General features: G+C 47.8%; 10 protein-coding genes across 10 annotated transcripts; 5 read left to right on the top strand and 5 right to left on the bottom strand.

Annotated features, from left to right (window-relative positions):
• Window positions 1-7: 7 nt before the first annotated feature.
• Window positions 8-1,897, top strand: PGRI_015360 (uncharacterized protein; the record flags this gene model as incomplete). Its single annotated transcript, XM_040789249.1, has 1 exon — window positions 8-1,897. The coding sequence occupies one exon, from the start codon at window positions 8-10 to the stop codon at window positions 1,895-1,897; it is 1,890 nt and encodes a 629-aa protein (XP_040646202.1).
• A 369-nt stretch (window positions 1,898-2,266) lies between these two features.
• On the bottom strand, window positions 2,267-3,181 carry PGRI_015350 (PIG-L family deacetylase; the record flags this gene model as incomplete). Its single annotated transcript, XM_040789248.1, has 1 exon — window positions 2,267-3,181. The coding sequence occupies one exon, from the start codon at window positions 3,179-3,181 to the stop codon at window positions 2,267-2,269; it is 915 nt and encodes a 304-aa protein (XP_040646201.1).
• A 1,487-nt stretch (window positions 3,182-4,668) lies between these two features.
• On the top strand, window positions 4,669-5,295 carry PGRI_015340 (uncharacterized protein; the record flags this gene model as incomplete). The annotated part of the gene is made up of 1 exon (XM_040789247.1): window positions 4,669-5,295. One exon carries the CDS (start codon window positions 4,669-4,671, stop codon window positions 5,293-5,295), a length of 627 nt encoding a protein of 208 aa, XP_040646200.1.
• Window positions 5,296-9,717: 4,422 nt separating this feature from the next.
• Window positions 9,718-11,334, top strand: PGRI_015330 (alpha-arrestin; the record flags this gene model as incomplete). Its single annotated transcript, XM_040789246.1, has 1 exon — window positions 9,718-11,334. One exon carries the CDS (start codon window positions 9,718-9,720, stop codon window positions 11,332-11,334), a length of 1,617 nt encoding a protein of 538 aa, XP_040646199.1.
• A 735-nt stretch (window positions 11,335-12,069) lies between these two features.
• PGRI_015320 (D-serine ammonia-lyase DSD1) lies at window positions 12,070-13,472 on the bottom strand (the record flags this gene model as incomplete). Its single annotated transcript, XM_040789245.1, has 4 exons — window positions 12,070-12,521; window positions 12,585-13,077; window positions 13,128-13,241; window positions 13,302-13,472. 4 exons carry the CDS (start codon window positions 13,470-13,472, stop codon window positions 12,070-12,072), a joined length of 1,230 nt encoding a protein of 409 aa, XP_040646198.1.
• A 601-nt stretch (window positions 13,473-14,073) lies between these two features.
• On the bottom strand, window positions 14,074-14,459 carry PGRI_015310 (uncharacterized protein; the record flags this gene model as incomplete). Its single annotated transcript, XM_040789244.1, has 2 exons — window positions 14,074-14,323; window positions 14,389-14,459. The coding sequence occupies 2 exons, from the start codon at window positions 14,457-14,459 to the stop codon at window positions 14,074-14,076; spliced, it is 321 nt and encodes a 106-aa protein (XP_040646197.1).
• A 450-nt stretch (window positions 14,460-14,909) lies between these two features.
• On the bottom strand, window positions 14,910-16,067 carry PGRI_015300 (uncharacterized protein; the record flags this gene model as incomplete). The annotated part of the gene is made up of 2 exons (XM_040789243.1): window positions 14,910-15,827; window positions 15,882-16,067. The coding sequence occupies 2 exons, from the start codon at window positions 16,065-16,067 to the stop codon at window positions 14,910-14,912; spliced, it is 1,104 nt and encodes a 367-aa protein (XP_040646196.1).
• A 690-nt stretch (window positions 16,068-16,757) lies between these two features.
• On the bottom strand, window positions 16,758-18,788 carry PGRI_015290 (AAA family ATPase CDC6; the record flags this gene model as incomplete). The annotated part of the gene is made up of 3 exons (XM_040789242.1): window positions 16,758-18,385; window positions 18,440-18,685; window positions 18,740-18,788. The coding sequence occupies 3 exons, from the start codon at window positions 18,786-18,788 to the stop codon at window positions 16,758-16,760; spliced, it is 1,923 nt and encodes a 640-aa protein (XP_040646195.1).
• Window positions 18,789-19,354: 566 nt separating this feature from the next.
• PGRI_015280 (DNA-protein crosslink repair co-factor UBX5) lies at window positions 19,355-20,945 on the top strand (the record flags this gene model as incomplete). Its single annotated transcript, XM_040789241.1, has 2 exons — window positions 19,355-19,814; window positions 19,873-20,945. 2 exons carry the CDS (start codon window positions 19,355-19,357, stop codon window positions 20,943-20,945), a joined length of 1,533 nt encoding a protein of 510 aa, XP_040646194.1.
• Window positions 20,946-22,071: 1,126 nt separating this feature from the next.
• PGRI_015270 (putative Ste20-like serine/threonine protein kinase) lies at window positions 22,072-24,336 on the top strand (the record flags this gene model as incomplete). Its single annotated transcript, XM_040789240.1, has 4 exons — window positions 22,072-22,123; window positions 22,197-22,227; window positions 22,289-22,605; window positions 22,670-24,336. 4 exons carry the CDS (start codon window positions 22,072-22,074, stop codon window positions 24,334-24,336), a joined length of 2,067 nt encoding a protein of 688 aa, XP_040646193.1.
• Window positions 24,337-26,167: the final 1,831 nt, after the last annotated feature.

The raw sequence follows: 26,167 nt of genomic DNA, 5'->3' as shown, positions 1-26,167 counted from the left end.
AGAAGCCATGGCCGATCCACGGTCGGTAGAGCTAGTTGGATCGCTACCACCGACCGTATTCATCGAAGCCCTGCACCTACTCTCTCCAGCTCATTTTGTGGTACCCTACCGGGAGCTTCACCATACACTACATGGGTGGGGTGTGTTGATGGACGGGGTCAAAACCTTGGAAGCGACGTTCGACAAGTTTACAGAGGATTTGCTGACGATCATTCAATATCGATCCGAAGCCGGACATCTACCTCAGCTAGCCGAGTACACCCACCTCCTTGACTGCGCCCAGGCTATGGGGAATGGCCCCTTAGTCCAGGCGCTTTGGGCTGGAATGTATTCCAACGGTGTCACTCCTGACGCAGCGTGCTATAACCACTATATGTCAGGATTGGTCTGGGACCACTGCTACGTGGGAAAAGAAAAATACAATACTCGCATCGTCCCTTACAGTTACAAAAAGCGGCGCATGCCAGATGCGACTCCTGGACATCGTGGCTACGGAACCGCGGCTTATAGTACTAAGGGATCTGTGCTGGATATATTCAGTCAAATGAGCCAGAGCGGACTTAGCGGCGATGTGCAGACATACATCAATATCCTCCTCGCAGCTGCCCGAGTTGGCGACGCGAAAGCTGCCAAGAATACCCTCAAGGCTGTATGGAATGTCGATGTTGATGCCATCATGACCAAGGATAACTCGATGCTGCCACCAATTACACCTTATGAAACCTGGTCTGGCCTGTACCCAAATGAGAATCTTCTTTTCGCCGTGGCACATGTCTTTGGTACAAATAACGACATGCACGCCGCCATGAGAACAGTTGACTACATAGCTTCCTCGTACGACATCACCATTTCGGCAAGGGTCTGGTCTGAGTTGCTAGAAAGGACGTTCACTCTCTCCAAACAACACAAGCGGAGACAGGCACAAGATGGGCGAAAAGGCCAAGTCCCGAGAGACATGGTCCGTGAAGTGTTCCACATATTAAGGACGGAATACAATGTTCCTGCAACTGTGCAAATGTACCGATTCACAACCCAAACCAACAAACTAGACGGCGATCTAGAGGCTTGCAAAAGAGACATGCGTGAAGCATATGATATTTTGAGCCAAACAAGGATCAGAAGAAGGGAAGCGAGAGACACCGTCATGAAATGTCTACAGCCAATCTTGGACAGCATGAGACCGCCAGCGAACGATCATGGGGAGCCGATTTCAGTCGATGACCAACGACAAAATGACGTGAAGCCAGACATGTCACTATTCCACTGCCCCCTACTCGCCGAAGCCATCAACACATACGATCTCCTCCGACTGGAACTCTACCAGCAGACTTATCAATTGCAGCGCATAGCTTATTCAATGATCATCGCAAAGAAGTGGAACGACGTATCGCTGGAAGCCTGGGAGTTCCAAGAACGGCCCAAGTTACTGGAAGAATGGAAAGACTTTCTGCCAGAGCGTAATAGCTACGAATATACAGCCGAAGAGGGTGGAACAGTCGAATTTCTTGGCAAAACAACCTCTAATACTAGGTACATGAGCCAGTATGGCCGCGTTCATGCTCGGCGGGTACCAGATGGGCCGGATCTGTTCCATCCGGTTGAGCCCAAGGTCCTTGATGATAGGATATTCTGGAAACTCTTGCTCGCTGAGTACCCTCAGCTGGACCCGTCTATTTCACCGCTCAATCGCATCTACACCTTCCAGATACACCTGAGCACAAAGTTGAATGAAAAGCTCGAAAAATTCAAGACGTGGGTTGATTACCCAGATGATCATCCCTTGTCGCAGAAGAATAGCCCTGAGGTCGGAATTTATGGTCGGATTCGTGCCCTGGGCCTTACTCAAACCCCCCATAAGTCTGTATTCTGGAACGACGGTAATCCTTGGTGTTCATAAGCAGGGCGTTCTCTTTTCTATCGTTCGAATCATTTGCGTTTGATGTTCACCATACATGATATCCACTTTTACAATGTCACCAGTAGTCCTATTTTAGTCTTCGTCTTTTTTTCCCTCTGTATTTTTCAATAGTCAAAGACATTATGTCCATTATGGAGCCCATCGAGTACATGAGCTTTGTAAGTTGAATTGTAGAGATGAGTGTACAAGAAGGCGTACGTGCCTTGAGAAATCATATGCAGACATGAAGCGTGAGATATCAACGCAAGAAAGGGCAAATCAGCCATAATGTTACAAGATCTGGGCAAAAGCCGCAGAGATTCGAAGGCCTTCATCTGGGCATATAAGAACAAGCGAAGGACCAGTCACTTAGACTTTCTCCCGCTGGAGGTCATTGACAGTCATATATCTCCCAATGGTGATCCATCCCCACCGGAACCAAACCATCTGACTCTTATGACAAATGACCATAGCGGACTGCGCAATCAACCACTCATTTATTGAGCTAACAAACAGCAGCCGTACAGGACCGGCCGCGGCATCCTTCTGTTTCGAGCGCAACCCGCCAGTGATGTTACTCCATACACCAAGGAACATGGAGAGCGGCGCATCAAGCACACCGGCATACTTGCGGAACACGGACGTCGTAGTCAGTGTATACAGCGTGACAGGACAAGTAAACCCGGCCTTGTCCTTCATCAGGGCGCGGATGAAGTTCACAGCGCCGTAGTACAGCGAGCGATGATTAGGATGATTACTGATGCCGTGTTTGTCAAAGGTAATTATAATATCGATCGTAGCGGTAGGAGCCTTGTTAGGATCGACACGCTTTCCAGGCTGCTTCTTCTGCGCGGCCATTTCCGGAGCGAAAGCCGAGGCCAGCAGGGACGAGATTAGGCCCTCATCCCAGTTCTTGTCCATTCCATCGGGGAATCTTTTCGGATCGTCGACTATGAAAACGTCTGATTCGCTGCGAAGCCCGAGCTGTTTGGCTGATTTCTGGAGCTCTTGCTTGCGTGTCTCGCCTAGGCCATCTGCGTCGCCGCTGCTGAGACAGAGGATCTTTAGGTGGTTGCCGAGCTCGGGCCTGGTGAGGGATAGCACCGATGGTGCGAAGAACATGGCTTCGTCATCTGGGTGTGCGATTAGGAGACAGATACGCTTGTTTTCGAGGCGTGGGAGTGACCGTGTGAAGGGTGAGGAGGAGGTTGAGGAGAAGGTCCAGAATATGAAAACTGCGGTTACGGCTACTGCTAACGCAGTCCAGTTGAATGAGGCCGACATTGTGTTTAATTGGTGTGGTTCGCGGGTTTGCGTGGGTTGTCTGGATATTTCGTGGGGTTCCGCGCCTTGTGCTTCCGTTTCTCCGTGTTCCGAGGAGAATCGAGGATCGACCTAGGGTGGGGATACGGTGCTGGCCGATTATATTGCTGGGGCTGTGGTAATTGGGCCGAAACTGGTGCAATGCGGAATTGTTTATGGAGTGGACCAGATCAGACCAAAGTCAACAGTGGGGAAATGTGAATCATCCCACTTGTGTTGTTGCAGGGGTCAACTACTTCTGGGGTGAAGTAACAGCCAAGCACATGATGATTTTGGAGCAATCCAAAAAAGAACACGGTGGCTTGAGCTTCCATCCGGAATAGGGGAAGCTCAAGTGATTCCTATGGCGATCCATCGCCGGTGAGGTCACGTGCCGGTTTCCTACGTGCTGTAGACGTAAATATTCTAGAATACTTCAACAGCTCCCATCTTTCCTAATTCCTTCTTAGCCGGTAGCTTAAATGGTACATTAAAATAGCTAGTGACTGTGGCAGCCTGGTGGTGCGCCTATAAAATATGGTGAGTTACGTCATGGGTCTAATATCAATGTTTTTATCCCTCGATATATACTTCAACACTTCCCACATAAAATTTCAAGAAGTCAATCGATTTTATAAAAAAAAACGATTTGTCCGAGGAAAGCAGGGAATATGAATAAAAACAAAGAAGGACAGAGAATATTCAGACTGCTTCCTGGCAATCACCGAGACAAGTAGGAATCATATGCTCTGACCACTAGTCAAGTTAGAACATGTCAAAGCTTATACTTGGAAAAGTCCAGAATGATATCCGAGAAGACCACTGAAAAGACCACTGAAAAGACCACTGAAAAGACTACTGAAAAGACCACTGAAAAGACCACTAAAAAGACCACTGAAAAGACCACTAAAAAGACCACTGAAAAGACTACTGAAAAGACCACTGAAAAGACCACTGAAAAGACCACTGAAAAGACCACTGAAAAGACCACTGAAAAGACCACTGAAAAGACCACGAAAAGACCACTGAAAAGACCACTGAAAAGACCACTGAAAAGACCACTGAAAAGACCACTGAAAAGACCACTGAAAAGACCACTGAAAAGACCACTGAAAAGACCACTGAAAAGACCACTGAAAAGACCACTGAAAAGATATCACAAGGCCGCAAAAGTTACCCAGCTGTGAATAACGACGTTATTTATCTTTAAGAAGACCCACCACTGTCCATCATACACAACACCATACACAGTGAGATCCATCTTCTGGAGGTCCTTCCGACGTCTGTGTTTGCAACCCATATATCTAAGCGTTTGGGAGACCCCCGTTGATACACTTCCAACGCCCTTGGTTTCGACCACGACAACACTGACAGCCACGTCTTCTTCATTACCGTACCAGACTGCATAGTCCGGACAACCAACAAGGCCGGACACCTACATCCCATCATTGAAACTACTCTTGGTCAAGATGACTACTAAGGCCCACGAAGTTGCACACAGGCATCTTGACAAGTTTATTTTCGAAAAGCTTATTCGAATGAATAATCACGACAAAATCTTCCTATACGGAGAAGCCCAGATAGAGTCTGGGTCGGTCAAGAAGAAACCCGATACCTCTTACGGCCCAGTCAGCCTCCCCGCAGTCCACACGGATAAATGGCCCACTGTGGCAATTGTAAAAGGCTACACGGAATCAAAGGCCAAGCTGGCTTGTGATGCTAGATGGTGGCTGATCGAGACCGGGGGCGATGTGAAGACTGTCCTCATGGTCTTCGTGCACCAAAGGAAGAGGGAGATCATCATTGAAAGATGGCGGATGATCGATCGCCCAATGAGGAAACAAGAGGGCAAAAAGGTGGCAGAGGTTGTGCAAAAAGTTGTTATTTCACAGGTGAAAGACCAGGTGGTTCACTCGATCGGACGGTGGAATCACCAAACTACCGTCGTTGTCAAATTTGATCTCGTCGTGATATGGAAACTCTGGGTGCTTTGGTCTGAGACTGAGGACCATCTGTGCGTGTCTATTGTAACTGGCGTGGTACCTTTATGCATGGAAAGAGAGTATCAGATGGACGAGTTGAGAGGAAAGGTTTAAGAAGAAACGCCTGGAGTGAACAATATAAGTACATACTTCAGGTACCCATTTCCTAAATAGGCTTAATAGATAATACAACAAAGGTTATACTTAGGAAAGTCCATTCCACAAAACCTTTTTCGGCCTTTTTTTTTGCCTTCGACTATAAAATTAAGACATGTGAGACCACCGAGAAGACCACTGTGTTGAGCATGCAGTAAGTGAGAGAGATAATGAAGAAAGAGACATCTGTATTGTGGAATCTATGAAGGAATAGGGTATTTATAGTATAAATCTAATAAACAAGTAAACAAAGGTCTCAAGCCTGGACTAGCAGATAGTGTAGCAAATAGCAAAGTTGAGACCACAGCAGAGACTACTGGAAAGACCACTAAAAAGACCTCTAAAAAGATATCACAAGGTGAAAACTATCTATCCCAGCTCTCAACGAGTGTAGATAGATAATAGAGTTGTAGTTCATACCTACATAGGCATGACGGATAAATATTGAGTTAACTCAACCGTTATATTCTGCCATTTGAATGATTTTCTTTTGTATACCGTGGCATATGAATCAGAATCTACCACATATGCAGCTGTCTGTTGAGGGACGAGAAGATTCTTGAACCCGCCAGATAAATTGGTCTGCAGAAACTCTTCACTAGATATGTGTCACTTCCCATAGATCAATAATGCAACACTTGATAGAAGGTGAATATATAAAACGCTCCTCAGAGACGCCTGCGGTATCTGACAACCCCAGAAGCCCTATAAGGCCAACAAGCTAGGGCCGCCGCGCCATAAGGGAGAACATAGATTAAGCTTTACTTTCGATGTACGACCCTGTCTGTCTGTGCTCTCAGCCAAGATCTGATAAGACCTGGGATGACAATATAAAAAATCTTATTTAGAGTATATGCTTGAGTCACAGTATGAAACGAGCATACGTACACTTCGCATGATGTCGCTTTGATCAGCCAACTATGAAACCGACACGTACTTCTTGATATTGATAGACGAGTCTGGCCCCCGGATCCATTGATTCTTTCCACACCGCTAGCCAAATCGAAGCCGCAATATCAAACCGGGTAATGAACTGGGTCTCATAACGATCGTCTCATTGCCAAGCTAATTTAGCTAATTGTTACCCCAAGTGACCGGCGACCTCCGACATATAACCTAGAAAAAAAAAAGGTTGAAACAATGGTTTCTGGCCCCATTCAAGGTGGAGGCGATTCCATTCAATTGTATTCTTCTAAGCCAAGAGAGGAAAAACTACCTTGATGAACCAGGGATGAGACGTTACGGCGGGCCGTGAGGCTAAAGATCACGTTGCAACGGGCCGAGTATAAAGTTCCGAGTGGATGACCGACAGAAATTTTCTGCTTTCCCGCGCTTAAGCGGAGACACGGCCATTCTCCGTAACCATTCTATTTTCAATTAGGCTAGTTTTGCGGCTTTAAATGGCACCATTTAGAAATCGTTTACAAAATGGAAAAGTGAAAATAATTTCGTATGGGTTACACGGACTTTCGTACATCGTACCTACTTAAAACGCTATATACACTGACTTATGACGAGATGGCGTTATTTTATGGCATATGGCTAGATGTGCGGAGCACATTTCTGCATGTACTTTGTATAAACTCTTTCTCGAAGGAGTCAAAGCCGGCGAATTAAATGGGAAAAAAACAATAGCTAAAAAAAGGCGGAAAGAGATCGGAGGGGCAAGCCGAGATCGCCCCGAAACAGGAAGTTCGCCTGAGACGTTTCCCGAAGTCCCATTTAGCAACAATTATTGGCTAGTCCATCCGACGAGCCACCGGTGGACGACAACCACTGATTTGCGATCGTGACCTCCGGGCCGTTTATTAAGGATGTTGATAAAATTTCCTAGCTTCGACACTGGTATACCTCTTGTAGCAAGTCCGGGGAGAACGAGAAAGGAGACAGCGTGGACCTACTTCATGCGTCCATAGCTTCATTACTATATTACCTAGATTAGGACAATATTGCGCCATATACAATGTAGCTAAGCTAGTCAGATCGATCTACCTCGACAGCGCAAATCATTAAATCACCGATGTAGCAAGGGCTGACGTGCCCGGGATTGCAAGAAGAAACCCGGATGGCATCACCGTATCCGTGTCTCTAAGCCCGACATAGGTAATGAGTACGGAGTACAACACACGCCATGGCGTGATCAATGCCCTCAGCTTACAGAGCTCCGAGGAAAACATTTACTATGTACGGCTCCATAGCGGGCGAGTCAGGAGTCCTGACCCGACGCACGAGCCCAAATAAGCCGCAATTCTTCAAGCACCCTGCATGCACACAACATGTGTCTGTGCTGCAGCTCCAGTACCTGGGCACCCTGCGCGCAAGGCCAATGCTCATAGGTGACTGTGAGCGGTTAACTCCTGATGGTGTTGTTGTTGTTAGGTAATTAGTGTGAGCGGCGGGGATGGTGATTCGCTATGGGACGACCTTGGGAGCACGGAGCATATCTTGACAGTGAAAGGGCTAGAACCTTTGTTTTGGATGTTGATCATTGTACATCATACTTTAGATGCTGATATTTGAGATGCTTCACTTCTGCTTTTTTTTTCTTTAGGGGGGTTTCATAGATCTCACGCTCAAACAGACCTGTGCCCCGCAAAAGTCTGGCTCTTAGTGCGGGGTAGAGACAGGATAGGCGAGCCCCGTGGCCTCAAGAAGGGAGTGCATCTCCGTACTCTAAGAGTAAGTCCACTTAATTAGTCTACTTTTATAGATCAGACGACTGAAAAATTTAGGCGGTCAACAAGAAAAAAAAAAAAGGAAAAAGAAAAATTTTCACAGTGGAGCTCCGCGAAGGGTCCTTTTTCATCGCGTTTTGTTATCCCAATGCGGAAAGGTGGATTTTATTTTTGGCGCTAGTCGAAGATCCTCTTGTTGGAAGAGATGATGGCCGGTATGGTAATGGCTTTGTATGGTATTGTTTGTCATTTACACAGGTCTGGGCATCTGGAATTTGTGGTCCATTACTGTCATTCTACGCCATCACGCCACGTGATGACTAGGTCTAACCTTGGATCCGCGATCCTAAATTGTATGTATACAGAGTACTCCGTACGGAGTATATATTTGTCCATTAAGAAACACTAACAGATGAATAGAAGTTTTGATGAGTTTAAACGTAATAATAAACCAATACGATATACCTGCAGGTCACCGTGGCATTTCTAAGGTCGAGATACTGTCAATGACAGACACCTCATCGGGCACATCTCCGTGTGTCCCGTAGGGCTATGAGGTTGATAATCTAAAGCCGGGGTAGCACTTCCGTCTTCCCTATAACATAAGTACGGATGATCGGGTCACTGGTCGCATCACATTGCCTATACAACATACATATGCCTAGGTTTCAAGGCTGTAATTTGAACCTTATGAGCAAAACCGAAATGCTAGACAAAGTTCAATTCAATTTTTGTATACGGAGTACAAGCCGAGAAGCTACATATACACCTATCCGACCGATTTAGCCGAACCGGTATCATCGTACGTGAGTCATTGCGCACGGTCGTTCAACGCTAAGGCTGGAGCCAACAGTGGCATCATGTGCTCCCTTTGACTGCCCTGATGGGGTCTAGCTTGAATTTTACTGAAGGTTCCTTTGTGATCGAAGCATGATGCCGACACTATCATTTGGAATGTGGGGTATAATTCATATAAGTCAGGCGATGGCAAATGCTGGGCAAGAGGTATATGTAGTTTATATATATTTTAAGGAACTATATACACATATCCATTGTCTATATAAACAATCTAATAATAAAATCTTAGGCTCTTTCGATCTCAGATCCACCTGACATGGGTAAAGATGAAATGATGCCATGTTTCGAATGAGCCGTCCACGGGTAGAATTGCGACTTCCGGGGTTAAGAATAGGATGATCTCAGAATAACAAACAAACATTTCGAACCATTGAAATAGGACCTTGGGGGGGTTTAAGATCACGAATGCAGTGTATCTTTTGGTCATTACACAGTATTTGTATTGTCAGACCCCACTATGACGCTATCCTATGCCCCACTTTCTAATTTTTTTCCATTTTTTTCTTTTTCTAATTGAATGCGCCGGTACCTGGCAAGTGGAAACAGCAATGAAAAAATGAAAAAAGAAAAAGAAAATTCCAAAGAAAATTCTATTTTCCTTGGTCTACTTTTTAGTTTTCCATGGTTCTAGTGAATTAGCACATGATTGTTCTTGCCATTCAAAAGCGGCGGGTTGCGCACTTCACAAGCTGAATTTCTTCTGTAGATCATCTTCCCATACACTTTCAGGGAACTCATATTATGTGTTGGATTGCCTCATCTACTTCTCAATTATTCTATCACCGTACTGCTTCTTGAACATACGAATCCTATCACATCTAATTGGGCGTCTACAAACATCGCCAATATGCCGGGCCGTCTAATCCCCAACCTGATGAGTTCCCTACACTCATCCGTCACCTCAACTCCAAGTCACTCCAACTCCTCGTCAACCGTATCCGTCAATGAGATCCCCGGACAGTCGAAGAAGCCAAACCACAAGTCAGATCGCGCACGATCCCCAGACCGCCGTCTATCTTTCTCCATGGATCACTTGATTCACCCTCTCCGAGATCATAGCAAAGAGAAGCGCCGCAGCTTAGGACGTGCAGGACGTTCAAAGGAGCGCTCTAGCCATGAAGTGCACCCGCCAGCGGCCAAGCTGGATGTTCTGATCGAATCACCACCACTGGTTTGCTATGGCCCACCTGCCAGCTCTACTGGTGCGCTGTTTTCTGGACGCTTGCGCATTGCAGTGTCGGAGCTCACTGGTGGAGTCGTCTTGAGCCAGTTTGATGTACGTCTCGTTCACAAGACCACAACCAAGAAGCCTGTCTCAGGTCATTGCTCCAATTGTGCTAGTCGCACCGAAGAGTTGACCCAGTGGAATTTCATCACTGAGGACCTTCGCCTCAATAGCGGGGATCATGACTTCCCATTCAGCTACCTGTTCCCCGGCCACCTTCCTGCTTCTTGCAATGGTGTGCTGGGCCAGATCGAATACTTCCTGTTGGCGCATGCGCGGAGCATCACCGGAGAGGAATATAGCCTCAAGCTGCCTCTAGACATTAGCCGTTCTCTGCTTCCCGGACCAGACAAGTCCTCTATCCGCATCTTCCCTCCTACTAACCTCACTGGCCGCATTGTGCTGCCCTCTGTTGTTTATCCTATCGGAAACTTCCCCGTCGAGATGACCCTGAGTGGTGTGGTTGACAAGGGTGAAAAGACCCAAACCCGCTGGCGTCTTCGAAAGATGATGTGGCGCATTGAGGAGCAACAGAAGATTGTATCCACGGCATGCCAGAAGCACGCTCACAAGATTGGCGGCGAGGGCAAGGGTGTTTTGCACCAGGAGACCCGCGTGATTGGACACAACGAGGAGAAGAACGGCTGGAAGACCGACTTTGACACCGCTGGTGGTGAGATCACTATGCAGTTCGATGCGAACATCAACCCGGCAGCCAATGCCGTCTGCGACATGGATGCCCCCGGCGGTCTGGAAGTCAAGCATAACCTGGTCATCGAGCTTATCGTGGCCGAGGAGTTCTGCCCCAATGGCAACACCCGCCTAATTACTCCGACTGGTGCCGCGCGTGTACTTCGCATGCAGTTCCACCTCCACGTCACTCAGCGTGGCGGTCTTGGCATCAGCTGGGACGAGGAGATGCCTCCAATCTATGAGGATGTTCCCGCAAGCCCTCCCAGTTATACCAAGCCGGATGGCGCCCACAGCTTTATTGAGGACTACAACGGCTCTCCGCTCCCCGACTATGACAACCTGGAGCGCATTGACTCATTGCGACTGGACAGTAGTTCTACTCGCTCTTCCACCATGTCCTCCAACCCCTCTACTCATGGCTCTACACACGGCCGGTTGCCGCGCTTTACCACTGAAGATCTCGTCACTGGGCAATCACCTGCTGCCTCACCTATTCCCTCGCGCGCTCCTTCTCGCGCCCCTTCGATTGACTCCTCCCGCCAATAAGATATCAAAAACATCATCATCTCTAATCAGCTATCTTGATTATCGTTCTCCATTACGACTTAACGATTCCCATGATCAACCAAAAAATTATCCAGTCACAACGCCTCACGCTTTATCATAATTTCTTATTGCCTTTCCTTTCTGGATTTGATCCTGTTTACTCATTACTTTCGGTCCTATCTCAACGGGCCTCACGATACCAGTGACGGAAAAGAAATTAGCTACGAAAAACAGTCCGGCTGCTACGCATTTTCCGCACGGGTCTTGTTCCAGCCAAGTTTGCATGATACCCATTCACCTATGTTCTCCTGTGCATAATAATCCTTTTTTTTCTTCTACTTGTGTCTTCTCTTACCTCTGGGTGGGCTGGTTTTGGGTTTACAAAATATCCAAATCTCATTTCCATTCGGGGTTGACTCTTTTTGTTTTGACAAATTTTCTCTACTCATTGATACTTAATCAATTCATGATCATGATCTACACGATATGATTTCAGTCTCAGTAATTGTACCGATCAAAGTAAATGTTATTCCACTGTATCAGATATTTACCATTGGACTTGGGCGATATGTACTACTTTGGATATCTTGGATCCTAAAAGTATAGAGTGACGAAATGTTGAGCGCTGAGACATTCCTTTCCACGCAATTGTTTGACCTGCTGTTCAAATTCTCTAATAATAATACATTATTCAATATATACAGAAGAGAGAAACGCTATTAACGGCCCCAATAATCACCACCCCTTCCACGGAACCCACGTCTCCCTAACAATATCCTCGTCATCAACAACGTAATAAGCATAATGCATAGCAGCTGTAATGCAAGCATGCTGAATATACAGCAAAACCTTATCCCCAACCGTAAACGCAGCCTCCACCTTCTCCCCATCACCAGATTTCGACCCCGTCTTCTCAACAAGCCTACGCGTCTGATCAGACTCCGTCCACCCAAGGATCCCATGCTCCTGCGACATCCGCACAACACTCCACTGGGGCCGATCAACGACAACCCCATACCCGGGGAAGTCGCCTGTCTCCTTCGAGAGCGCAATAGTTCCCGCATTGACGAGCGCCTCGTTGCGCTCAGGATACACGCTGCAGACATCGGCAAGAATACGCACCGCCTGCTGCGTCGGTTCCACGAGTGAGGTCGCCACTTGCTGCAGGTCGTTGGTGGGGTAGTTTCCTAACATGTATATCAGTCTCCGCTGTTTCTTTCAGATGGCCGGGTTTAGTTGTCACAACATACCAGCATGTAACTCCAACTCCATCCCCTCGGGCAATACACCCTGCAATCTTTTCACTACATGTGCTGTGGGCGTGGATCCCACCGACACCACAACCCGTCTATCGGATTTCCCGTCGACCAGGACCTTAGCTGCTTCCACTACGCCCTCGACTTCGCTCTGGAGGACCGCGGCAGCGGCATCCTCTGTGCGACATGCATATGAGTGTCCGGCATGGCAGTAGAAGCCGTATACAGTGGCCACAGACGATGACTCAATGCGCTGGATTAATCTTGGGAGGAAGGGGGAGTCAGTGACGATTCCTGCGCGCTGGGAGCCGACGTCTATCTTAACGAAGACGGGCCATGGCTCTATGGGCGAAGATGATTTGGAGGCGTAGGATTCGAGGAGATCTATCTGCTGTTCGCTGTCGATCATCAGGATGATCTTTAGGGATTTGCTTAATGTCTCGAGAAATGGGAGGGCGCTGGCTGAGACGGGTAGGCCGTAGAGACACTTTTATGATTTTAGCTGGTACTCTTTGGGAAATAGTCACTGTAACTCACTTCGTCTAGTTTGCCTTCCTTGACAAGATCCAAACAGCCCCGGATCTCGGATAGCGTCGATGCGACGATCCCACGGTGCACGTCGCCTAGCATCATGCGGGTGACCTCGATACACTACGGGGTTAATGCAATTAGTACATTGTTTGAAACTCAAGTTTGGGGTAGAAAAAGTACCTTGAGAGTCTTGACATGGGGCCGAAACTTAATCCCCAACCGTTTCACATCGTCTAATAAGATCTGGGTGTTCCGCTCTAGCACGGGCTTGCTTAGGATGAGAGCTGGAGTAGGAAGTTCGGAGACCGGACGGCCAATATAGGATGCGTGGTTCTGCAGAGAATAATCCATTTTGACAGGGGTAGCTAGCAAAAAAGAGTCCCAACGGCAGATTTATGTTACCTGGTAGTGGGGCTATCGATAAGGCGTGGGGGCATTGAGGGGTCTATCCTGCGGGGATGGCATGGGGGTTGTAACGAGGAAATGGGACATTGTTATGTGATAGGCCATTTTAGGGAATGGGGGTATGGGGAAATGCTTTAAGGTTGCATTGCTCTCTGTGCTTTGACACATTCATGGGGGTACTATGTAGTAGGGGCAGTTGCATCTCCAATATTACATATGCACAATGCACACTGTGCATATCATGCAACTTTATACAAAACACGAATCGGGTCCTTGAGAGGAATAGCTTGAATTATACAGAACAGGGAGAATATGCGTATTCCTTGTTGAATGTAGAGGTAACTCTCATCCCGTAGTATTTATTCCCCAGCTATCTCATTTGCTCGTCATTTATAAATAGACATGGCAAAGTTTGCGATGCTCCATGATTAGAGATTCGTTCAGCCTCATTTCGGCAGGTTGTTTTCAAACCAATACCGGCAGAAAGCCCTGAGTTTAGTAATTAGCTTTGCATGTTCGAGATCAAACGAACCCAAGTCAAATAACGTTACCCATAGGTCTTCTTGGCAAGAAGGATGGTGGCTGGGACAATTATATCATCCAGGAAAAGGGAAATGGTTCGCCAGATGATGTAAAATCTGATCCACAGCCAGAAAAGTGCGTCGAGGATTTGCACAGCGTTGTCAATTACGTACTCAATTATCTGCTCAGTGCATTGCTGATCGATGACTGAGGACACGCGAGGAACAGGGTCGTTGCCATATCCCATTGCGAGCAGTGTGAGGCTAGGTGATTGGCTATGCGAGGTCTCAGCATGATCCAAGAATACGGCGTCATAAGATGGCCAACAAGCACCACTTACTACGAGGCAACAACAATAAAGCCAAGCAGAAGGGTTATGTAGAAGATCAGGGTGTATTCCAAGGCAGGCATAGTGTAACAGTGATGAAGAAGTCAATAATTGAAGATTTGAAGATTTGGCGAGTTGAAGTGAAGAAGTGAAGATGTCAAGAGGTGAAGAGGCTAAGAGGTAGAGATGGGAAGATCTGGGAGGCACGTGTTCCTGTCATATCAATAGGTAAGTGCGACGTAACTCCTGAAACTGGTTAAGCACGAAGGGGGAAATTAACAAAAGGCCCCTGGGCCCAGCGTGGTGAACCATGGATGTTGCGCATGAAGGTTTGAATGTTATGTTTCTCTCGATATGTGAGCTTGCGGTCTAATATTTACTGTTGTGGACCTCTGGGCTGTTTGTTTGATACAAGTCCAAAGCTACATAATCTCTACGCTCAGAGTCAATGAACTAGTAGCAACAGTCAATCTGAATCAATTCTTTGGTGATGAATTGTCTATTTCAAACCCTATCGATCGATCCTCAGGCTTCTACACGGATGATGCATCAGCCAGCGCATCTGCCTGTATCTTCCATATTGCCTTGCCCAACTTTACGAGTTCTGGACCGAAGTTCTCGAGCACTGTTTCTATAGACGAGTCTTCGTCCAAGATCACCTCGCTGTACTCTTCATCAGAGGAAAAGGTGGCAACCCGCCAGATTCTCTTCCAACGCTTGACCGCTTCGATAGCTTCTGGGTTTTGGCTTTCAACCTTCGTAGCAATCAGGTAAAAAGACGATCGTTTGGTGTGAGCTGTCTTTGGCTTGAAAAGCCGAACCGACGAGATTTTATGGAACATCCAAATAAGATTGACGGTATTCCACGCTTCTAGCTTGTGAAGAAGAACGATCATAGTGCCACCAGGTCTAAGGTGCTGGAGACCCAAAGCAAGCTGTGTGATGGCTAGTCTCGTCGCTTCCCGTTTCTCTCGATACAGGGCGCGTGAATGCAGCCTCAAGACCTGCCCATCACATATGACCAAATCAAAAAGCCGACCTTCCGCAAGTTGTCGGGGCAAGAAGTTCTCAGCATCTTCATGACCCTCGGGGATCTGGTCCGCATCCATGTCCGCAGCAAGCATAGTCACGTCGAGAAATACTCGCTTGGTATTCGAGTTACCTGTTAGACGGCTCCTATACCCTCCACAGGAGACAGGCAAGAGAGCGTGTGAGCCTGGGTTCTTTTTCAATGCTATCTCGAGGAATGCACCGGGCGCCATGCATATGTCCAGAATGGTAGGTGGAGTTGAATCAGCCTGTTGAACTCTGAAGGCATCCGTGGCTTTATCAATTTCGTGCCCGATTGCGCTCATGAGCTTATGAAAGTAGGCCGAGGTCTCTTCATCGGACTTAGCAGCATTTCGACGAACGTTTGCGAAATATTCATCGCCTTCTGGGGTTTCCCATTCCTGTTAAGAGCATGGTGAGCATTATGTACGATATCTGGGTTCAGTGTGACTGACCTGTTGTCTCACATCACTGAGTTCTCGGTACTCTGGGCTCTTTTCTAGCAGGTAGGGTACAATAGATCTGCTCTCTTCGGCATAGTCTTTTGTAAGATCCTCAGTCAGCTGAGAATCGTCGAATTGGTTGTCGGCTAGGAGAACAGGTGCTTCCACCCGTGCTTTGCTTGAATTAATTGCCGCCATGGTTGGCAATTAGAAGGTTGCCCCAAAAGGCTTGATAGTAGGACTGATAACAGACGTTGGGGAAATGCCCGTGGACGACAACCCAAGCTTAGACATGGCTCATATATTGAAGTCGTCATGTGAGTTGTCGTTACCTTCCATTATTTGCTTCCTTTGTCTGCCACACTGCAGAATTTCTACTCTTTATGTTGTTTGATATCTTTCAGATTATTATACCTCTTAAGGATACACTAGGGAGGACAGTATCTAAATCCTAAAGCCAACGGTACCAAGCTATCCGATGAGAATGTACCCATTTTAAAGGAAATAATACGAATTGAAGCCCGTGGCCGTTGGTCAAGATATTTGGCCAACTTGGATCCAGCGCCCCCACTTAGGTTTACAAGAAAAACCTTTTTGGATTCGATCAAGTCATTTGTGTTTTTTTATCTGATTTTGTGTACAAGATCTCGTGAGTTCACATCAATCTAGAGCAAAGACAAAGGAAAGTTGACAACAAGGAGAGCCATGATTGGAAGACGCTAAAAATGATGAGACAAGGATATTTCCAACTCCAAAAATGAAAACTCCAAAAATGTTATACATGATAAAAAGTCCCTCGCTTGGGAGTCTCGCGATGCAATAATGGGGAATGGGAAATGAAAAGTGAAATTCGCCATGCTGTGTGGATACGCCTGAGAAATAAGGGTATCATAGTCCCTCGCCACGAAGAAGGCGCCGAAGGATTCCTTCGCCAGGACCAACAATCTGGCCCTCGATTTCCTGCTGGGAAACGAAGCAGACGAGACCTTGCTCGTCAAGGGCCTTATGGGGAGTCGAAGGCGCATGACCAGATTTGGAGGGCGTGCGGCGTATATCTGTGCCGCCCGCAACAGTTCCGCCCCGGCCGCGACCCTGATACTCCCCAACCAAGCCCATTGTTTCCAAGTTGCTGAGCACGTCTTTGAACTCGGTGGCAGTCAAAGGGTGAAGAATGTTGTCATTGCGACATAAAGCACAATATGTATCGAATGCTTGCTTGATGGTTGGCGCCGAAGTGCGTGACTTAGAGGGCGTGCTTGGGACCTCAAGCTGGCGACGTTTGCGTTCAAGTGCAATCAGGGAGCAGATAGCGGCTTTCTGTTGCAGGTTCAAACTTTGAAGTCTCTGAACAGTGCCCTGACCGAAAACTGCGGATGTGATTCGGGCAATGTGGGCGATGCTGGCTCGGGGTGCCGTGATGACTGTGTAGCTTGACATGGAAGTTGGCTTCGGAACACTGCCAACTTTGGCAGGTGAAGACAAATTGGTGTTCTCTCCGAGTATCGAAACATTCTCTGACTCTTTAGCTTGCTTTTCCAACTTTTCGAAGGTTTCCTGTTCAATAACGTCGATTGCCCGTTTGATCAACTCAAAGGCCTTGCGTAGATCGCCAGTCTGCGAGGCTACCTTCTTAGAGCAAAGTTGAATGGCAGCCGGTTGAACAAAGGGAACAAGCTTTGGGTCGGCTTCGGCACCAGCAGGGAGCAATGAGCGAAGACGATTGGTCATGACATTTGCGATAGACGTAGCACTGTAAGGCAAGAACGGCAGCAAGCGGGGCTTCAGGTTCTTCGCCTTTAGTTGTGGGAGAGATCGGTCGGTCAAATCAAGGGCATTAGCGATACCAATCAACATCAGCTTGGACTTGCTTTGCAATGACCACTCGAAAAGTGACTGCATAACCCCCGAATCGCCATTCAGCAGGTGATCAATTTCGTCCAGAGTGACCAGAAACAGATCTTGTCCTCCCTTAGATGGAATAAACGTAGATTTCAACCGATCCCCTTCACTTTTCTTGAACATATCCGAGTCACCGCAGAAATCCTGAACGAGTCTGCTGTAAACATCACGAGAGATCCGCATGCTTGCGCAGTTCACATGCGAGACTCGGACTTTGGAAAGGTCGAGATCTGCACACACTTCCTGGACCATGGCACTCTTTCCAGTTCCCGGGGGACCGCTGATATAGAGGCATCCTCCTTTCCTAGACTCCACTCCCTCTGTGATAAATGACACCAACTTTTCCCGCTCCGCATCGCGTCCCACTAAGCGGCCAGAGTTAGAACCTCGGGCGAACAATTGCCTGGCTTGCGAATACACCGAGTTCACAATTTTCGGAGTGGCACTCTGTCTGGGGGTCGGAGGAAGGTCGGCATGGCGAGGGGTACGCGGTGTTACTGCCTTTGCTCCGACCTGCACTCGATGTCTAGGGGTGATGGGAGACTGCGGGAGATCATCTCGGAAGCGCGATTTCGAAGGTGTCTTGAATTCGAACTCGATTGGTTTTGTAATTTCTTCTGCACATTCAATTAGCGCTGCCTCAGGCGCAACACTCAAATTTTCCAACTTACCCTCCACTGGTTTCAAGACGGTGAAATGCGAGTTGATCTTGACCGGGGATTTGAACTGATCATCGCGCAGGGTATGTTTAGAAGAAACACTCTCCGGCCCTGTCTTGCTCTCGCCATTTTCTTGGTCAGGCTCAACTGCTTTCTTTACAGTTGACCTTGTCCGCCGTAGCGAGGTTGGAACGGTATCTTGTTCGTGAACTCGGGGAGCGACTGTTCGGCGCTTGCTTGCGGTTCGCACCGGCAATGCTAGAAACGTCAGAACTTGAAGATAAGGGAGGAAGGCGGGATGGATGATCTTACCTGGTTCCACAGCACCGCGAGTGCGCTTTCCTAAGACTGTTCCTGCCATGGCTTGGGAAATTAAAAATCCAAGGTAAGAACAACAATCGCAGTTTCCGTTGAAGTTAAGAGGAATGTTAGGAAAGAAGGCCCAGAGCCCAGTTAGGAAGTGTAATTGGAAAGCTCCACCGGGGGCTTGCCAACGCGCTGGACGCGTCGCGCGTGTAGGACTACGGTCGCGTATGTAAACCATATGTGCAACCTTGGAACCTTGAAATTCCTCAAGGCTTAGTCAGCCGCGTCACTGGCCGGGGACCACCTTAGGTGTCGATCGTCTCATGTGCGTTTCGAATTCGAGATGACGGAATTCTTTCAGCCTACGTGAAGCTAGACATTTCTTTTCCCTTTCTCTACTTTTTTAAAAATTCCTGTCAACCTCTTTTGTGGGACCTGGTGATCTTCTGGTTTGCAGTGGTTTGCACCAAATCTCGCTCCCCACATAACACAACCTCCGAGTCTTTGCCCCATTTCATACTACACCTAAGCTTTCAGTGGGTATCCAAAGTCAATCTTTCTAACTTTCATCTCTAACATTAAGGTCTTTCTCAAGGAAGCTCATCCGACACACTGCCCACCATGGACAACGACGTGGTAGCTCAGTTCACTGAAATTACCGGCTCCACACCGGAGCTGGCTATACAGTACCTGCAGATCACAGACTTCCAAATCGAACAGGCCATGCAGCTTTACTTTGAAAGCGGAGGTGCACCCTTGACTGGAGAACCTTCTCATACTTCTCGTCCGTCTGGGATTCCAGCCGATTCCGACGTGGTGAATATTGACTCGGACACTGATGACGATACCCCCCAACATCGCGCCCCGCCAACATTTGATGACGACGAGGCTATGGCTCGACGCCTTCAGGAGGAAATGTACGGTGGCCCAGGCGGCCCAGGCGGCCCAGATAATGAAGATGAAGTGAGAGCGCCGCTGGCGCGGACAACGGAGACTTTGGTGGGGCCCGGGGCGGACTATGACAGTGGTGAAGACATGCACGCCAATATTCTCAGCCAACTACGAGCTCGTGAAAGAAGAGGTGGGTGCTATTTCTATTCCTAAAATTTCTAATAACTTGAACTGACACTTTGCTCCAGGTCGAGCCGGAATCTTCAACCAGCGAGAGCCATCTTCGATATGGACTGGCGGTGATGAAGCTCGCCGCGAGCAACTCTCTGCCATTACTGGGGGCGCATCGGATGCATCATCTAAATCCAATATGCTCGCCGAAATGTACCGCCCTCCCTTCGAGATCATGTCACGACTACCTTGGGATGTGGCGCGCGACGAGGGGAAGGACACTGAGAAATGGCTGCTTGTCAATGTCCAAGATGCATCAATCTTTGACTGCCAGGTTCTAAACCGTGATTTATGGAAAGACCGTGGGGTGCAAGATACCGTCAAGGAACATTTTATCTTCCTGCAGTACTCGAAGGATGACCCCCGTGCGTCTTCCTACCTCCAATACTACTTCCAGGGAAGCGACGTCTCCGACAATTACCCTCACATTGCAATTATTGACCCTCGAACTGGTGAACAAATGAAAATCTGGTCTGGACCCCCTTTGGTCAAGCCCGCCGACTTCCTCATGCAACTTCATGAATTCCTCGATCGCTACAGCTTGAACCGCAATGTGCGCAACCCTGTCGCCAAGCGCAAATCCGACAAGAAAGACAAGAGCGTTCATGCCATGACCGAGGAGGAGATGATGGAGATGGCAATGAGAAACAGTCTCGGAGGCGCAGCAGAAACTGGTCCGACGCTCGAAGACCCGGATGATTTGACGCGCAGTACGGATAACGTTAAGGGCAAGGGCAGGGCTACCGGCGAGGAAGATGTCGTCATGGATGAACCGGAGCCAGCCGCAGCCTCCCCATTCGCATCCATCCCCAGCAATCAACCACACACAGAACCTGCTGCGGACCCGGCCACAACTACACGCATCCAGTTCCGACACCCATCTGGCAGAGTCATTCGGCGCTTTTCGTTGTCGGATCCCGTCCAGAGAATTTATGAATGGCTCAAGGCCGATCCTCCCTTGGAAGACAAGGCTGGGGTCGAGTTTGACCTGAATAGCATGGGGCGCAATCTCATTGATCAACTTACGACGAGCATTGCCGACGCTGGGCTGAAGAATGGCACGGTTATGATTGGATATCTAGAAGAGTAATCCTCTTGCTTCCTTGATCTTTCAATCTTATCATCACGCTGCAACGTTTTCTGGGTTTTTGTACGGCGTTGATGGAAATGAATTGGATCCCGTGGGATCTCACCTTTATTCCCAAGCTGGGTTTCGTCATTTGAGGGGATATCGTTCATCAGCTAGTCTCTACAGTTGTCATTGCCAACCTGAGACCTAGATGTGAGGGTATACATAGTACCAAAGCTTGCATAGAAAGCGTGCAATGAATCATGATAATCATGACGGTACTTACGAAATAGAAAACACAAGGTATACTTGATCATAGAGGGAAACTGAGTAGCGTCTATATGTAGAGCTTGTTTCTACATGGGAGAATGCGAAAGGCTGAAATATTAACGTAGGACCAATTGGTTTGACATTCCCAATAAGGAAACGATTTATACTAGATGCTGAAGTCCTAATATGTTCCCATTCGAATTCCTATTAAGGAAGTTGAACGGTGGGATACCAGGGAGAAAAGAAACATCAAATTTACAACCCAATATCAAATCAAAAAGATAATTCAGACCTTTCAAGTCTGAAACTCGAGTCTCAGATAATTGTACAATTGTAATTGGACTCGGACAGCCATAGATACACCGCCCCCAGATAAGCAGCGGCAAAATAAGCCCCCCGCGTCGATAAACAAGCAAGGGCAGACGACATGGATATCCCTGAGAAGTCCGGAGATTGAGATGAGTCGTAACGTGAAGAGCATGCTACAAACCATTCAGAAACTCACACATACCTTCGCCGCTCCTGCTCCGATTGAACAATTGTCTTTGTTTACCAGTTGACATCTTATCAATTGTTAGCACCCAAACGATTCAACACCATCTCTTCTCTTCCCTCTCTCTTTTGTACTCCTGAGATCTTGCAATCTTAAAATACATTCCACAGATCTTATCAATTACATCAGATTGATCAGACTGCGACGCTATTCCATCCCACCGAGTCCACCTTCGAGCACCGTCACGTACGGCCCAACCCCACACTCCGTCCTCCTGATAGGCGACTACTAGTCGTGAATCTGACAATCCATTAATAGCCTCGAGAGATTAAAGTTTGATTTATGTCCATCGTCGTCTTCCGGCGACTTGGATAAATCGCCATAATGCCGCCTCCCATCGATCCGGAAACCATTTACACCAAGCAGACTTGCATCGGTAGGTCTTTCCATCCTTGGGCCTTAAGGGGCCACAGATTTCATATATCGCTAACTGGTGTGTTGTTTTTTAGGCGGTGGAAGCTTCGGTAAAGTGTTCAAAGGGTAAGTTAGACCTTCCATATGAACGTCTTTCAACAAAAGCTGACCCAAATCGGATGATTAGTCTGGATAAACGCACTGGAGAATCAGTGGCAATCAAAATCATAGATGTCGAGAATGCAGAGGACGATGTCGACGATATAATCAAGGAGATTGCCATCTTGTCTGAGCTGAAGTCGCCCTATGTCACAAAGTACCATGGCTCATACTTGAAGGGGTCCAACCTGTGGATTATCATGGAGTTCTGTGCCGGTGGTAGCTGCCACGGTCTCTTGCGACCTGGTGTGATCCACGAGGAGTACATTGCCATAATTCTGAGGGAGCTTCTGCGCGGGCTGGACTATCTCCATAGTGACCAAAAGCTGCACCGAGACATCAAAGGTACGAATATCTCACCTGGTTGAAATGGCGATGTGCAGTGACTAACTAACATCTTTGATTGCAGCTGCCAACGTTCTCCTCAGCGCGAGTGGTCAAGTCAAATTGGCGGATTTTGGCGTGTCTGGACAATTATCGGCAACAATGACCAAGAAGAATACCTTTGTAGGAACTCCGTTCTGGATGGCCCCCGAAGTTATCAAGCAATCTGGATACGATTACAAGGCCGATATTTGGTCCTTGGGTATCACGGCAATTGAACTTGCCTGCGGTGATCCTCCTTATGCCGACATTCACCCGATGAAAGTGTTGTTCTTAATCCCCAAAAACCCTCCCCCGACATTGGTAGGCGATTTTAGTAAGCCTTTCAAGCAGTTCGTTGAACTGTGCTTGCGTCGAGACCCTAAGGAGCGGCCATCAGCCAAGGAGCTTCTGGAGCATCCATTTGTGAAGCGTGCGAAAAGAACAACCTACCTGACAGAACTCATTGAGCGCGCAGAACGTTGGCAAATAACTCATCGGGGTCAAGATGACGACGACGAATATGACGGGTATGATGACAGAGAAGCTGATCAAACAGCAAAAGACAGAACTCAGGAAAAGGAAGACCTCTGGGACTTCGGTACCGTTCGTCCTGTGGGACAAGCACACGCCCCTCCGTTGCGCCCTATGGTAAAAGCATCCGAAACTGATGCACGAACAAATGAGACAGAGGAATGGGATCTGTGTGATACGGCACCCCGACAAGCCGCAACACCTCAAACCCAGTCACACGCTCAGGTGACCCCAGCAAACCCTGCTTTTAACGTTTCTCCCACCAAAACCCCTCTTCCTCCCTCTGCACCATCTTCCCCTCTTAAACAGCGCCCCTCCGAGATTGCACTTCCTTCACGCAAAGTCGCATCTCCAGTGGCTAGCAGACCCGCAGTAGACAACCCTCCCACAAGGGGATTGAACGAACAATACGCACAGGCAGCTACTCACTACCCTGGCAAAATTGATACTGGTTCTCCAGCCAAACCTAGCTCCGCGGTCAGTAACCAGGGTACTCCTTTTAAACAACTCTCCAGCGTTCCCCTTCAAGGCCAATACCGCACCCCATCTGGTCAAAATGTGCACAAGCCATCACCACTTTCTCGCGCCATTGCTGATTATTCGAGAAAAAAGCCACAGTCTCCACGCATCCCTCAAGCTGCTTTTCCTCTAGGACAGCAACCGCAGTCCCCGCGCATCCCTCAAGTCGCTCTTCCAAGACACACAGAGCCACTGCAACACACGAAGCCAGTTTCCGGACTCAAGTCTAAGCGTGCACCAGCAAATATGGATGATCGTGCTTTTCCCCACCGCTCAACCCCTCCGACCCCCACTTCCAGCGACCAAAAGCGTGCCAGCCGACCTCTCCCTGAGGCTGAGCGTGCAACCGCCTGCGGGTCTGTGATTCTCCCAGCCCTCCGTGCAGCCATGGACCGCCGCCGCAACCACCTCATCCGACTCGAACCAGGACGCAACCCTAATGACCCCCCAGCTACCCCAGAACAGGAGAAGGAATTCGATCGCAGCGTGCGCATCCACCATGGTCTGGAGAAGGTTGCTGAAGACATCGCTCGAGCTTTCAACAGCCTCCACCACTGGGATATGGAGAGACCTGTTGATATGGGCGGTGGTGTTGATGCTGTTCTCGACGCGTTCCTCGAGGAGGTCCTCGTCCGACTGCAGCCCACTACCGACACGTAATGGACGTGTTGGAGCTTTGTTTTGAGTAGAAATGAGTGTTCTCGATGGAGTTTCTAGGCCCTGTACTTTGCATCGCTTGACTTCTTGCTGTCTTTTGTCTCTTGAGGCCTTGGTCTCCCTTTCCTCCATGTGTATGTTATGTGTAGGAGTTAACGCTCCAAATTGAACTCTCATATTTGCTCTCACTTCTTGCTCTCATTTGTATGACTACATGAATTATTATTGTAATCTTGCTTAGCTCTCATCAAACGGGCATACTAATTAGGGCGCATGCGAGAAGATCATATGCTGGGCTGGTACTGATTGATTTAGCTAGTACTCTTCTCTTCTTTTTCTACTTCAACAGCCGGCTAATGCTCATCACTAGGTCCTTTATCCCTTGTTTTTTCTTCAGATAATTGATGCCGTAGTAAAAACTAATAGAATGCCTATCCTTCGACTATAAGGAGGTAACAAGATTCAAGATGTCTTCTTTTTTTTTGTCTCAAAAAAAGCTGTGATGTTTCCACTTTCAAGTCCCATTCGTCAATGTATTCATTACCGAGCACATCGTCGTCTATGGCTCTACTTGTAGACAGTTCCTATGTCATGATAGCCTTCTTGTTTGTCACAGACGACAGAAACCTCGAAATATCTCGGCTTCATTTTGTTTGCAACCCTCTTCATTGGAAACGTTTCCATTGCTTTACCTTCGTCCCGGGAATTGTAGTCTGTACATTTCTGCTCGGGTTCACAAGCTTATCTAACTCCTCTGGGCTTTTTGAGATCCGTGAGTCTAACTAGAATACTATCTGATAATTGACTTAGAGCAATGTGAAAAAGCAAGCCACAAAGAAAAATACAAGAGATAGTCAAAGGTCATACTTTGCAGATGTACTGGTTGGTACATCAAGCTGCTACTGTAACTGGGCTGCGGGCACTTGCATCATTTGAAAAGGATATGACTTTGGGATAAACTTATGGATGTACCCGTGGACACCGTAGTGTGTTCCAAGGTTGCACCAAAGTCTCTTTCGAGTAAGGTTGTGTCAAGTGGGCCACTTTAAGTGGGGGGTGTGGCCACGTGGATGGGGATTATTGTATGAAAGTTAAGGCTCTTCCCCTTCCTAGTATAGCCCAGGTACATAGTAGTAATTAAGAGTAACATCAAACTTGCTCTTACAAGGTGTAGGTTCTAGGTGGTTCGTCTTGGGACCAACGTACATAGTTCTATCCACATCAACTCCGCATACAAGGGGTGCTGCTATTGGCGGACTAGATGAATGTATTGCTCTAGTTCTAACTGCGACCTCTTGGATCAACAAATAAAGTGGTTGGATCATTTGTGGGGGCTTACCAGACCGCAGATCATGTAATGCATTGGATATGGCATGGCAGTCTTTGATGCCCATCTCTGGCTAGATATTATCTTAACTGTGTTTCTTGATGCATTGGCCGTAGGTCACAATAGTATCCTCGTCAGTTTACATGAGAAACAATGTATTCCATTAAAAAGTTCAAATATGATCATCCATGAGCGATCTATATCAAGATGGAATTCCTCCTGGGACTTGTTAGGAAGCATATCGGTCTCAGCCCGGTAGCTTTCTTATCAAACACTTTCTAGATGATGAGCGTCCATGGCTTGTGTTCTCCTCTTTTTGGCCTATCGCTCCCATAGCCATGCTTCTGCGAGAAAGCCAGAGAGAGAGGGGGAGAGATATATAATTTCTCCTTGGCTTCACATGGGCGTTTGGTGCTTTACTCAAACTATAGGTGGGATAACCCATATGGACTTGACGGAGAAGGTAAAGCCGGTGAAAGGACGTGGATCGACAACTGGTTTGAGTTG

This window comes from Penicillium griseofulvum (assembly GCF_001561935.1).
Source record: "Penicillium griseofulvum strain PG3 chromosome Unknown contig_80, whole genome shotgun sequence".
NCBI classification, from domain to species: Eukaryota; Fungi; Ascomycota; class Eurotiomycetes; order Eurotiales; family Aspergillaceae; genus Penicillium; species Penicillium griseofulvum.
This window is presented reverse-complemented; position numbering and strand designations above follow the sequence as displayed.